General features: G+C 39.7%; 2 protein-coding genes across 4 annotated transcripts in view; both read right to left on the reverse strand.

Moving 5' to 3' along the window:
* Nucleotides 1-14374, reverse strand: part of LOC123853571 (olfactory receptor 3A10) — a 268345-nt gene that overhangs the window by 100843 nt on the left and 153128 nt on the right. The window lies entirely within an intron of this gene.
* LOC123853567 (olfactory receptor 1P1-like) lies at nt 5275-6633 on the reverse strand. The gene is given in 1 exon segment (XM_045888141.3): nt 5275-6633. A coding segment is annotated over 1 exon segment (954 nt). The 5' UTR covers nt 6619-6633; the 3' UTR covers nt 5275-5664.

Below are 14374 nucleotides of genomic sequence, written 5' to 3' on the forward strand. Positions count from 1 at the left end.
AAAATTTTTTTTGCTATATATAGTTAATTTTATTTATTTTTTTAAAGATTTTATTTATTTATTTGAGAGAGAGAGCACGCACAGAAGGAGAGTCAGAGAGAGAAGCAGACTCCCTGCTGAACAGGGAGCCCGATGTGGGACTTGATCCTAGGACTCCAGGATCACGACCTGAGCTGAAGGCAGCCGCTTAACTGACTGAGCCACCCAGGCGCCCCTCCTAATCGTATTTTTTTTACTGTTGAGTTTTTGAAAGATCTTTATACATTCTAGATACTAGTCCTTTGTCTTTTTTACCAGTTTAAACGAAGTATAAAAACCTTACTCCCTTGAAGGAATCCACCAAATAAAAGCTGTGATTGCCTTCTGACATTTTGGGCAGTAGCCCCACAGGGACAGATGGGTGTCACGTTTCTAACTAGGATGATTGACAATGATTAGCATGAAGACTTATGGCTGCTACTACACATGGGGGCAGGAGATAATATGTCTTAAACCTAGAGTATTCACTTGGGTATCTCTTAGTGCTTCCATGAACAGTAATAAATGTTAATGAGCAATTTCAGTCATCCACCACCAAAAGAGGAGAGTAACTAAAAGCTCAAATCCTTCAGGCATGAAGGCCTCATATATTCTACCAGACATCAACACAGACCTGCCAAAGTGATAGCAAAGGTGAGAGGAATCCAGAATGAGTAGTGGAGAGTAGAGATAACAAACTTTATTTATAACCTTAAGACAATCTACAGTAATGGGGATTGTATCTTGTTTCACCACCCTTTTGCTTAAAACTTTCCAGCTCATGGGCACCTGGGTGGCTCAGTTGGTTAAGCGACTGCCTTCGGCTCAGGTCATGATCCTGGAGTCCCGGGATCGAGTCCCGCATCGGGCTCCCTGCTCAGCGGGGGGTCTGCTTCTCCCTCTGACCCTCCCCCCTCTCATGCTCTCTCTCTCTCTAGCTCATTCTCTCTCAAATAAATAAATAAAATCTTAAAAAAAAAAAAAACTTTCCAGCTCATAACTGGCCACCACCTTGAAGGATATTCTGAGTTGTATACCTACCCTACTTGGGAATAAGCATGGCTCAATGCATTTTAACAACAACAAATGGAGTTCCCATATTATGGAATGGGAGGTGAATGAAATGGGAAGCTACAAACGGATCTGCGTGAAAACGCATGGATTATCTTAGCTGGTGCACCTCTTCAGTAATAATCCGGTGAACTAAATTCTTGAATTTTATTTTTTTTAAGATTTTATTTTTTAATTATTTGTCAGAGAGATTGAGAGAGAGACAGCGAGAGAGAGAACACAAGCAGGGGGAGTGGCAGGCAGAGGCAGAAGCAGGGAGCCCGATGCGAGACTGGATCCCAGGATCCTGGGATCATAACATGAGCCAAAGGCAGACGCTTAATCGACCTAGCCACCCAGCCGTCCCTGAAATTCCTGAATTTTAAATGTCAAATGTGCCTTACATTCTCAGAATACACTCTACTTGGTCATGATGCATTATCCTTTTTATACAAACTCTAAATTTGCTAAGTGCTATTTGATAATACTTTGCTGAGGATTTTTACTGTTTTGCAATTCTTTATTTTACCGCTTTCTGCCATTATCTTTCTTCCCTTTCTTTATTCCTTTAAGATTACTCTTGTTACTCTGTCTCCAATTTATTAATTTGAATACTTAGATCATTTGTTTCAACTGTAGTTCTTTCCTGGTAAGTTTATTTAAAACTAAAGCTATCTTTCTTATTACTGCTTTTGATTTATAATTTGTTTCTCTTTATTGTTTCTTTATTCTTTCCAAGTATTCCATAATTTCTCTCATGATTTCCTTTTGAACCCAAAGTTTATTTAGTATACTTCACTTCATATTTAGTATACTTCACTTCATATTTAGTAATACCTTCTTAAATTTCTAGATATTTGGTAATTTTAAAGCTCTCCTTTTATTATTAATTTCTAACTTTAGAGCATTACGGTTAGAGAACATATTTGCATGCATTATGGTTCATATCAGTGGAAACACACACATATTTATCTTTAGAACTTACTGAGACTTGCTTTGTGGAAGGAATATATACTGATATTTTATTTTTGATTAAAAGAATGGGAATTTCCTGTTAGGTGCTGATATATTATGTATAATAAAAAACTTAATCATTTCCATTTGCTGTATTTTCTTCTGATTTTTTCTTTCTCACTGCTTCCCATTTAAGAAGTCATTTTTTTTTTTCTGAGATTGGTTTGAAAGTTACACATCCTATTTTGAAAGCTAAGATGCTTTCCCTTAACTTAAAACGCATGGTTTTAATTGATCCCCATGGATTTCTTAAATACATCTCTATTTTCCTCCAGAAAAAACAAGATATTTATTATGCTCTCCTGTCCTTATATTTCCCTACTAGCATCTACTATAGAGAGTTGACACTGTCTAGCATTTTAGAATTTTATTTCAGAAGTTTTTTTAATATTTTGCCTTTGCTCTTTTAGTCAGAAATAAACTTTGCTGTGTTATTTCCCCACCCTATTTCCCATAATTCTTGCATCATCTTCCTGGATGTGTTTTTTATTTCTTATTTGAGTACTTTGTTCAAGGGTGTTTTCAAGGTAGATCTTTGTCTAGAGAACTTTTAGGCCTTATAAATTGAGAATAATTTCATTATGCCCTCAAATTTACGAGGATATTTACATGGATATTAATTTTTATATTTAAAGTTATTTTCTTTAATACTTTTCAAATTGTATTCAATTGTCTTCCTATATCCAGTATGTCATTGATACATCTGAATTTAATCTTATTATTGTTCCTTTGTATGTAATCCTCTCTGTCTCTTGGAAACTTAAAGTGTTATCTTTGTGATGTTCTTAAATCTTTTAATTACTCTTGCTTGCAAACTCATGGGCTCTTTCATTCTGAAGTTGTTCATATACTATATTTTTGGAAAATCTATGACCATTACTCCTTGAAATATTTTCTTACCTCTGCTTTTGCTTTTTATCAGACTTATTTTCTAGATGTTGGCACTTTTATTTATATCCTCTATCTCTCTAACTCCCCACTCCCTTATTTTCTATATTTCTATTCTTCACTGCTTGCTGCCTTTAAGAGAGTCACACTATCTGATATTCTGATTCTGGTTCACTAATTTACATGTATCCATTCTACTATTTATCTCATCTGTTGAATTATTTACTTCAGCTATTATGTTTCATAACTAATACTTCCACTTTGTTCTTTTTATGTTTCATATTCTTAATATCTTCCCTAATAACCTTGAGTATATTCATTGGGTTTATTTTAAATTCTAACTCTTTTCCAATAATTTAGATTCATGTGGTGTATGTTGTTCATTTATATTTATTCCATTTGTGCTTGCAGATGTCAGGTTAATTTCACATGTGAACTCATGTTCACCAGGAATATCATTACCCTGTTTGGTGATAGGTATTCAGAGGAGCCAAAGGTCAGGCCCTAGATTCTGTCCCTCTAGGTCCTCACCTAGAGGAGGCGAGGGGGACAGGGTGATCCTAAAGAAGAATGTATCAGATTTCATGTAATTTCTATCAGCCACTCCCATTGTTGCCACTCCATTGACAATTTCTGTGGTCACTAGGAAGAAGACATCTCCTTAGCTTGTATCCCAATAGCCTTGAAGATTTAGAGAGTGACTGAGTGCCCACAAGCTCTCCTGTTTTCATGAGCTCTTCATGCTAGCAGGGCTTTTAATTGCCCTCATGGCACCTGACTATAGCAGAGATGGCTGGTTTTGCCCTAATGCAAGCTTTGTGCTTCTTCAATGCGAATATAATATTAGCTGGGAATATGGCCACCAAGTATAAAGAATATATTTCCGAGGCCCAGTTGCAGCCAGGTGAGGCCAAGTGACCAAGTTCTAGCCAATAGGATATAAATGGAAGAGGTGTGTGCCACTCCTCCAGATTTTGTCCTTTGTGGGAAAATTTGGATCCTCCAGTTGACCCTTCCTCCCTTCCTATTGGTTGAAATGAAGACCAAGGCAGAGTTTAATGGCTATGGAACCATTCTCTGAGGGTCTCAGAAAAACAAAAGAGAAGTAGCCTGGTGTGCTTGCTGATTTTGTAGCCAACATCTCAAACCTGGACTACTTACAAAGAGAAAGAAATAAATGTCCAGCTTTTTAAATCTACAATCATTTGGAGTTTCTCTATTATAATAGCCAAACCAGGGGTGCCTGGGTGGCTCAGTCGTTAAGTGTCTGCCTTCGGCTCAGGTCATGATCCCAGGATCCTGGGATCGAGCCCCGCATCAGGCCCCCTGCTCAGTGGGAAGCCTGCTTCTCCCTCTCCCACTCCTCCTGCTTGTGTTCCCTCTCTCGCTGTGTCTCTCTCTGTCAAATAAATAAATAAAATCTTATAATAGCCAAACCATAGGCATTTTCCCCACAAAGTTCCTGTTAGGTAGGCAGGAAAAAGTATCAATAATTTTATCTCACAAAAGAGAAGACTAGACTTAAACAAAATAAGTGGAAGCACTGAGGTTAAGATCTGGGACTCCTGGGCACCAATCTAGAACTCTTTCCTTACAAAGTTCTGCAATGAATTTGTTCCATGACCTCAACTTTAGGCAATGATTTTGTATTCACTCTGTCTTGGTATGGAATTGTAACTTTTCCACTGCAGAAATAAAAATCATAAGTCTTGGTTATCTTTGATTTGGTCTTGGTTGAGTCTAGAGGCCACAAGTTTCAACAGAAAGAACCTTGAGAACACACAAGATTCCTCTACTGCAGATGTGAAAATCAGCTTTCACAATCAGCTATGACTTAAGCAGATAAGGAAGAAGTTCAGAGAACAGCTACACACTAGTTGCCATAATATTTAATTTAAATTTATTTATTTTATCTTCTCACTATAAATTGTTCAAAAATCTGCTCACTGGGGCACCTGGGTGGCTCAGCCGTTAAGCGTCTGCCTCCGGCTCAGGTCATGATCCCAGGGTCCTGGGATTGAGCCCCGCATCAGGCTCCCGGCTCAGCGAGAAGCCTGCTTCTCCCTCTCCCACTCCCCCTACTTGTGTTCCCTCTCTCGCTGTGTCTCTCTCTGTCAAATACATAAATAAAATCTTTAAAAAAAAAATCTGCTCACTGACAATGACATAGATCATTCCATATTGTTGAGAGCTTTAATAGCAAAGATTTTTGACTCACAACCTTGAAGCAATAAGTGTTTATATAATTTCTTATTTTTGTAAGAAAAAATAAAGCATATGTATACATGTACACTCAAAGTTGTAAACTCTTTGCCATCCAATATTGTCCTTGCTTGCTAATATTTTGATCACTAATCCATTTTCCATGACCTCACTAATTGAATTTTGGTGAACTAGCATAAAAGGCTGCACAGACTTTTAGAACTAGAATTAAAAACATCGCAAAAGGTATTTTTCCTTGTGGAAAGTTATGAGTAAAACAAATGAGTAAATAAGCAACTCCTAACATATTAACTTTAAAGCGTGATGTAAAATCTTGATTTTCCTCAACAATATCAAACTCATGAAAGGATTTGGGGAGGGGAGTGGTGATAAGGCATATGTGGGAGTCAGAAGTGAAAAACCGGAGGTAGACGTTTCTGTAAAGTTCCTCACTGGAGGGGATGGAGGACCCCTGCACTATCACTACAGAAGTCACTGGCCCCATGAAAAGAAGACTTTGCCCCTGAGAACTCTCACCAGGGCACACTTCATGTCCTTGTTCCACAGGCTGTAAATGAAGGGGTTCAGCAGGGGAGTTACCACTGTGTCCATGATAGCAGCTGCTGTGTCCTCTTCTATGGAATTGGAGGAAGAGGATGAGGGGCACAGATAAGCCCTGATCACTGTCCCAAAGAACAGGGCAACAACAGCAAGGTGTGACCCACAGGTAGAGAAGGCCCTGCACCGTCCCTGGGCAGAGGGGACTCTGAGGATGGCTGAGACAATGTGGATATAAGAGACCAGGATGAGCATAAAGGGGATTAAAATGACTGCTCCCCCCAAGGAGAGGAGCACAAGCTCATTGACCTGAGTGTCAGAGCAAGACACCTTCATCAGGGGTCCCAGATCACAGAAGAAGTCAGGAATGATCTTCTTAGAGCAAAAAGAAAGTCAAAAGATGAGGAAAGTGTGAGTCATGGCAACAAGACTCATAAGGACCCAGCAGGCAGTAACCAGGAGGGTGCAGCGCCGGCGGCTCATGACCATCTTGTAGTGGAGCGGGTAGCAGATGGCCACATAGCAGTCATAGGCCATTGTGGCCAGGAGAAAGATGTCCATGTCCCCAAAAGTCAAGAAGAAGTAGAGCTGAACCAGGCATCCTGTGTAGGAAATGGACCTGCTCTGAGTCTGGATGTTCACCAAGGCCTTGGGCATGGTGGTGGAGGTGAAAAGGATGTCTGCACAGGACAAACTGGCAAGGAAGAAGTACATGGGCATGTGGAGACATGCATCAGTGCCAATGGCCAGGACAATGAGCAGGTTCCCAGCCACAGTGACCACGTACATCCACAGGAACACCAGGAAGAGGATTCGCTGCTTCTCTGGTTGCTCTGAGAATCCCCAGAGGAGGAACTCAAAGATGCTGGTCTGGTTGCCTCCTGCCATGATCCCGGAAGTCTGAGAAAGAGACTTCTAGTGAGACCCATTAAAACTCTCTAAACATACTTTAGATCGTTGATGAATGTGCCATTCTCTGAACTCTAGAGAAGAAAGAATGACCTTAATGTATTTGTATTGATCACATACTATGTGCACTGTATATTTTTATTAAAACTTACTAATGTGCTAGGAAGTGGGAGAGATACAATTTAAGAGAATTAAAGTAGATTTCTTTCCTGGTTTATCTCTCTACACTCCTTTCTGTTCCAGATTTCTTTAGTTGTAATTGCTATTTCTTCAGCTGTATTCTCAGGGGTGTCAAGAAGCTTTCAGTCATTCATTCACTCATTCATTCATTCATTGATTCATTCATTCAAAAGAGACTAAATACCAGCTCTGGACCTGGTAGAGTGCCAGGTAAATAGGACACTGATAATCTTTACCTCCTGAGAATTTTCAATCTAACAGGATAGACATAATTGCCTATGTTAAAATCCTATGATATTTTGATTCAAGGTTCTTTACCCATTCAACTGACGACAAATCTCTCTCAGACCCCAGACTACCTGTTCTGACCTATCATGCCCAAACGTCAGTATTCTGAAGATAGTTTCAGGTTATCCATTCCTCCAGAAATCAATTTAGCAATCAGCTATTTAATAAAGATGTGTACAGATAACTCTTCTTCAGTTATCTGTAATGACAAAGAAGGAATCATAATCTCTAACCTCAATACACAAAAATCCTGCCCCTTTCCCATGTGTGGAACCAACTAAGGGTTAGTCACAGAGTCAGTCAGTCAGATGGAGAAAAAAGAATCATCTTTGTTACTGAAAAAGACTAAGTTGGAGAATTTATATTAGCTGTGTACACTAAATGAGCTTTGTAATACTCCTCCAAATTAATCTATTTTCCCTTTCACAGGCCTAGCTGGACAATCATGGGCCTCTCCAGAGGGGAACAGCCTGCCCTCATAAAACATAAAGCATGGAAGGACAGAACAAAGTTTTTCCTGAAAATGATCAGATTCCTGATGAGAACAGAGAAGCTGAGGCCCAAAATTCAGCAATCAGAGAAGTCACTGCAGGTATAAGAACAGAGGGTCAGGGCTATTAGTCTGGAAAGAAAGACACATCAGACTTAAATAAACTTCTGTCATCCAAGGCAGATCAAGTGATTAAAAGTAAACAAGAATAGGGGTGTCCAGCTGGCTCAGTCAGTAGAACATGTGACTCTTTATCTCAGGGTCATGAGTTCAAGCCACATGTGAGAGGTAGAGTTTACTTAAAAAAAAAAAAAAAAAGAATTTATCCACAAAAACACTTTTAAAAAAGTAAGAATAGATAATATGAAACAATAATAATAAGATATGTTTGTGAATATATGCATGTGAATATGTGTATGAATATATACATATGTATGTATATATAAATGTGTATATATACTATATATTGCTATGTTCTAGTAATAGTAATAAATACTTACTTTCAAGTTCCTATATGGCATATAAAAAAAATACATAAGGCCACAGAAAAAATTTCAAAAAATCCCAAAAAACAATAATAATTCAACTAATGATATCTGACAAAATTGCAATAAAAGTAGACATTAATAACAAAACCAAAAAACAAAAATAGCCTTTCAATCTGGAAAAACATGTTTCAGATATCTCTATTAAATAACTCTCAGGTCCAAAGGAGAAGTAAAACTCTAAATTACAGATTTAGAGTGGAAAATAAAGAAGCTGAGAAAAAGAGAGATAAACAACTAGTGGATCACGAGGGCAGAATTCGAGAGATAAGCGATACCATAAGACGAAACAACATTAGAATAATTGGGATCCCAGAAGAAGAAGAGAGAGAGGGGCAGAAGGTATAATGGAGCAAATTATAGCAGAGAACTTCCCTAATTTGGGGAAGGAAACAGGCATCAAAATCCAGGAAGCACAGAGAACCCCTCTCAAAATCAATAAAAATAGGTCAACACCCCGACATCTAATAGTAAAACTTACGAGTCTCAGAGACAAAGAGAAAATCCTGAAAGCAGCTCGGGAGAAGAGGTATGTAACCTACAAGGGTAGAAACATTAGATTGGCAACAGACCTATCCACAGAGACCTGGCAGGCCAGAAAGGACTGGCAGGATATATTCAGAGCACTAAATGAGAAAAATATGCAGCCAAGAATACTCTATCCAGCTAGGCTGTCATTGAAACTTGAAGGAGAGATAAAAAGCTTCCAGGACAAACAAAAACTAAAGGAATTTGCAAAAACAAAAGCAGCCCTACAAGAAATCCTAAAAGGGGTCCTCTAAGCAAAGAGAAACCCTAAAAGCAACATAGACCAGAAAGGAACACAGACAATATACGGTAACAGTCACCTTACAGGCAATACAATGGCACTAAATTCCTATCTTTCAATAGTTACCATGAATGTAAATGGGCTAAATGCCCCAATCAAAAGACACAGGCTATCAGACTGGATTAAAAAACAACACCCATCGGGCGCCTGGGTGGCTCAGTTGGTTAAGCGACTGCCTTCGGCTCAGGACATGATCCTGGAGTCCCTGGATCGAGTCCCGCATCGGGCTCCCTGCTCAGCAGGGAGTCTGCTTCTCCCTCTGACCCTCCCCCTTCTCATGTAATCTCTCTCATTCTCTCCCTCTCAAATAAATAAATAAAATCTTTAAAAAAAAAAAAAACAAAAAAACAAGACCCATCGATATGCTGTCTGCAAGAGACTCATTTTAGAACCAAAGACGCCCACAGATGGAAAGTGAGGGGGTGGAAAACCATTTACCATGCTAATGGACACCAAAAGAAAGCTGGGGTGCCAATCCTTATATCAGACAAATTAGATTTTAAACCAAAGACTGTTAATAAGAGATCAGGAAGGACATTATATCCTACTTAAAGGGTTTATCCAAAAAGAAGATCTAACAAATGTAAATATCTATGCCCCTAACATGGGAGCAGCCAATTATATAAGGCAATTAATAACAAAAGCAAAGAAACACATCAACAACAATACAATAATAGTGGGGGACTTTAACAACCCCTTCACTGAAATGGACAGATCGCCTAAGCAAAAGATTAACAAGGAAATAAAGACTTTAAATGACACACTGGACCAAATGGACTTCACAGACATATTCAGAACATTCCATCCCAAAGCAATGGAATACACAGTCTTCTCTAGTCCCCATGGAACATTCTCCAGAATAGATCACATCCTAGGTCATAAATCAGGTCTCAACCGGTACCAAAAGATTGGGATCATTCCCTGCCTATTTTCAGACCACAATGCTTTGAAACCAGAACTCCATCACAAGAGGAAAGTCGGAAAGAACTCAAATACATGGAGGCTAAAGAGCATCTACTGAAGAATGCATGGGTCAACCAGGAAATTAAAGAAGAATTTAAAAAATTCATGGAAACCAATGAAAATGAAAACACAACTATTCAAAATCTTTGGGATGCAGCAAAGGCAGGCCTAAGAGGAAAGTATATAGCAATACAAGCCTTTCTCAAGAAACAAGAAAGGTCTCAAGTACACAACCTTACCCTACACCTAAAGGAGCTGGAGAAAGAACAGCAAATAAAGTCTAAACCCAGAAGGAGAAGAGAAATAATAAAGATCAGAGCAGAAATCAATGAAATAGAAATTAAAAGAACTAATAGAACAGGTCAACGAAACTAGGAGCTGGTTCTTTGAAAGAATTAACAAGATTGATAAACCCCTGGCCAGACTTATCAAACAGAAAAGAGAAATGACCCAAATCAACAAAATCATGAATGAAAGAGGAGAGATCACAACCAACACCAAAGAAATACAAACAATTATAAGAACATATTATGAGCAACTCTATGCCAGCAAATTAGATAACCTGGAAGAAATGGAGGCATTCCTAGAGATGTATCAACTACCAAAACTGAACCAGGAAGAAATAGAAAACCTGAACAGACCTATCACCAGTAAGGAAATTGAAGCAGTCATCAAAAATCTCGCAAAAAACAAAAGCCCAGGGCCAGATGGCTTCCCAGGGGAATTCTACCAAACATTTCAAGAAGAATTAATACCTATTCTTCTGAAACTGTTCCAAAAAATAGAAACGGAAGGAAAACTTCCAAACTCATTTTATGAGGCCAGCATTACCTTGATCCTCAAACCAGACAAAGACTCCATCAAAAAGGAGAATTACAGACAAATATCGCTGATGAACATGGATGCAAAAATTCTCACCAAAATACTACCCAATAGGATCCAACAGTACATTAAAAGGATGATTCAGGTGATAGGAGCAAGATGGCGGAGGAGTAGGAGACCTGGATTTCGTCTCCTCTCAGGAATTCAGCTGGATAGGGATCAAACCATTCTGAACACCTACAAACTCAACAGGAGATCGAAGAAAAGAAGAGCAACAACTGTCTCAGCAGAAAAGCGACCACTTTCTGGAAGGTAGGACGTGCGGAGAAGTGAATCCGAGGCGATATTCGGGAGGATAGACGGCGGGGGAGGGGCCTCCGTCGACCGCTTCTGGCAAGTGATAGAACCAGGGAGCACAAAATCGGAACTTTTAAAAGTCAGCTCCGCCGAGGGACGTCACTCTGGTGGCTCAGCGGGGGGTGGGACCCTCCGGGACAGTGTGGTCTCAGGACCCTCGGGGTCACAGAAAGACCGGGGGTGCCTGAGGGCAGCAGAGCTCCCAGGTAACGCAGCAGGGAAGCCGGCTGCAGAGGCGGAGCCCAGGCGCGGGCTCTCAGCTGGGGTTGCCATTAACCGCGATCCGCGGCCCAGTCAGGCCCCTGCTCCTCCAGCAGGGACCCAACAAGCGGCCGATCCGGGGAGACTCACCTTCCTCCCCCGGGAGGAGCCGCGCGGGAGTGCACCGCAGGGATCTGCTGGGTTTGGAGACTCCAGACCGGGTCCGGTGCCAGAGATAGAAACGCGTGGTCACAGGCCGGTTGAGCACGGAGTGCAGCTGCAGACCGGGGAGACGGGAGTGACTGACGGCTTTTCTCTGGGGGCTCACTGAGGAGCGGGCCCGAGTTCTCGGCTCCTCCGGGGCGGAGATTGGGAGGCCGCCATTTTCACTCTCCGCCTCCAAAGCTGTACGGAAAGCTCGCAGGGAACAAAAGCCCCAGAGAGCAAACCCGAGCAGATTACTTAGCCGGGAGGGGGCAAGGGAGGGGCTATTCCGCCTCCGGCAGAGACATTTGGAAACCACGGCAACAGGCCCCTCCCCAGAAGATCAGCGAGAACAGCCAGCCAAGACCAAGTTTACCGATCAATGAGAACAGCAGAACTCCAGCGCTAAGGGACTACTGCACATAGAATTCACGGCTTTTTTACCATGATTCCTTAGTCTTTTAAAGTTAATTTTTTTTTAACTGTCTTTTTGTCTTTTTATTTCTTTTTGAATTTTTCTTTTTCCCTTTTTCAAACAACATCTTATCAATCCCTTTTTTTAAAAAAAACATTTTTATTTTTCATTTTTAGAGTCATAATCTATCCCTTCATAGTAGTTACCCATATTTTTGGCTTATATATATAAGTTGTTCTCTCTTTAAAATTTTGAGATAGTTTCTTCTAACAGATTAAAATATACCCTAAATCTCTAGTATATGGTGTTCTCTATTCCCCTGCCTGATCACATCCTCTCCCTTTTTTTTTCTTTTTCTTTTTTCTTTTTTTAAATCCTCTTTCTTTTTTCAAACAACTTCTTATCAATTCCTTTTATAAAATTTTTTATAATTTCCATTTTTACAGTCATTTTCCATCCCTTCATCATATCAACCCTTATTTTTGTACATATATAAGTTTTTCTTTCTTTAAAATTTTGGGAGACACTTTCTTCTAAAAGACCAAAACACACCCCAAATCTAGTGTGTGGCACTGATCTATATACCATATAGATCATATTTGATCACATTCTGGTTTTTCTTTTGTTGTTGTTCTTTTGTTTTGTTTGTTGTTGTTTTTATCTTTATCTTTTTCTTTTTTTTTCTTTTTTTTTTTTCTCTCTTTCCCCTTCTTATCCCACTGCTTCAGGTCTTTTCTGATTTGTTTAGAGTATATTTTCTGGGGACGTGGTTACTCTGCTAGCATTTTGTTCTCTCATTAATCTATTCTCCTCTGCACAAAATGACGAGACGGAAAAAATCACCTCAACAAAAAGAACAAGAGGCAGTACCGACTGCCAGGGACCTACTCAATACGGACATTAGTACGATGTCAGATCTAGAGTTCAGAATCATCACTTTAAAGATACTAGCTGGGCTTGAAAAAAATATGGAAGTTATTAGAGAAACTCTTTCTGGAGAAGTAAAAGAGCTAAAATCCAACCAAGTAGAAATCAAAAAGGCTATTAATGAGGTGCAATCAAATATGGGGGCACTAACTGCTAGAATAAATGAGGCAGAAGAGAGAATCAGTAATATAGAAGATGAAATGCTGGAAAATAAAGAAGCTGAGAAAAAGAGAGATAAACAACTACTGGATCATGAGGGCAGAATTCGAGAGATAAGTGATACCATAAGACGAAACAACATTAGAATAATTGGGATCCCAGAAGAAGAAGAAAGAGAGAGGGGGGCAGAAGGTATAATGGAGCAAATTATAGCAGAGAACTTCCCTAATTTGGGGAAAGAAACAGGCATGAAAATCCAGGAAGCACAGAGAACCCCTCTCAAAATCAATAAAAATAGGTCAACTCCCCGACATCTAATAGTAAAACTTACAAGTCTCACAGACAAAGAGAAAATCCTGAAAGCAGCTCGGGAGAAGAGATATGTAACCTACAATGGTAGAAACATTAGATTGGCAACAGACCTATCCACAGAGACCTGGCAGGCCAGAAAGGACTGGCAGGATATATTCAGAGCACTAAATGAGAAAAATATGCAGCCAAGAATACTCTATCCAGCTAGGCTGTCATTGAAAATTGAAGGAGAGATAAAAAGTTTCCAGGACAAAAAAAAACTAAAGGAATTTGCAAACACAAAACCAGCCCTACAGGAAATCTTGAAAGGGGTCCTCTAAGCAAAGAGAGACCCTAAAAGCAACATAGACCAGAAAGGAACACAGACAATATATGGTAACAGTCACCTTACAGGCAATACAATGGCACTAAATTCCTATCTTTCAATAGTTACCTTGAATGTAAATGGGCTAAATGCCCCAATCAAAAGACACAGGCTAACAGACTGGATTAAAAAACAAGATCCATCGATATGCTGTCTGCAAGAGACTCATTTTAGACCCAAAGACACACCCAGATTGAAAGTGAGGGGGTGGAAAACCATTTACCATGCTAATGGACACCAAAAGAAAGCTGGGGTGGCAATCCTTATATCAGACAAATTAGATTTTAAACCAAAGACTGTAATAAGAGATGAGGAAGGACACTATATCATACTTAAAGGATCTATCCAACAAGAAGATCTAACAATTGTAAATATCTATGCCCCTAACATGGGAGCAGCCAATTATATAAGGCAATTAATAACAAAAGCAAAGAAACACATCAACAACAATACAATAATAGTGGGGGACTTTAACATCCCCCTCACTGAAATGGACAGATCATCTAAGCAAAAGATCAACAAGGAAATAAAGACTTTAAATGACACACTGGACCAAATGGACTTCACAGACATATTCAGAACATTCCACCCCAAAGCAACGGAATACACATTCTTCTCTAGTGCCCATGGAACATTCTCCAGAATCGACCACATCCTAGGTCATAAATCAGGTCTCAAC

Source organism: Mirounga angustirostris, unplaced genomic scaffold, assembly GCF_029215605.1.
Source record: "Mirounga angustirostris isolate CCGP_5_RB_7025 unplaced genomic scaffold, mMirAng1.0.hap1 SCAF_17, whole genome shotgun sequence".
Lineage (NCBI taxonomy): Eukaryota > Metazoa > Chordata > Mammalia > Carnivora > Phocidae > Mirounga > Mirounga angustirostris.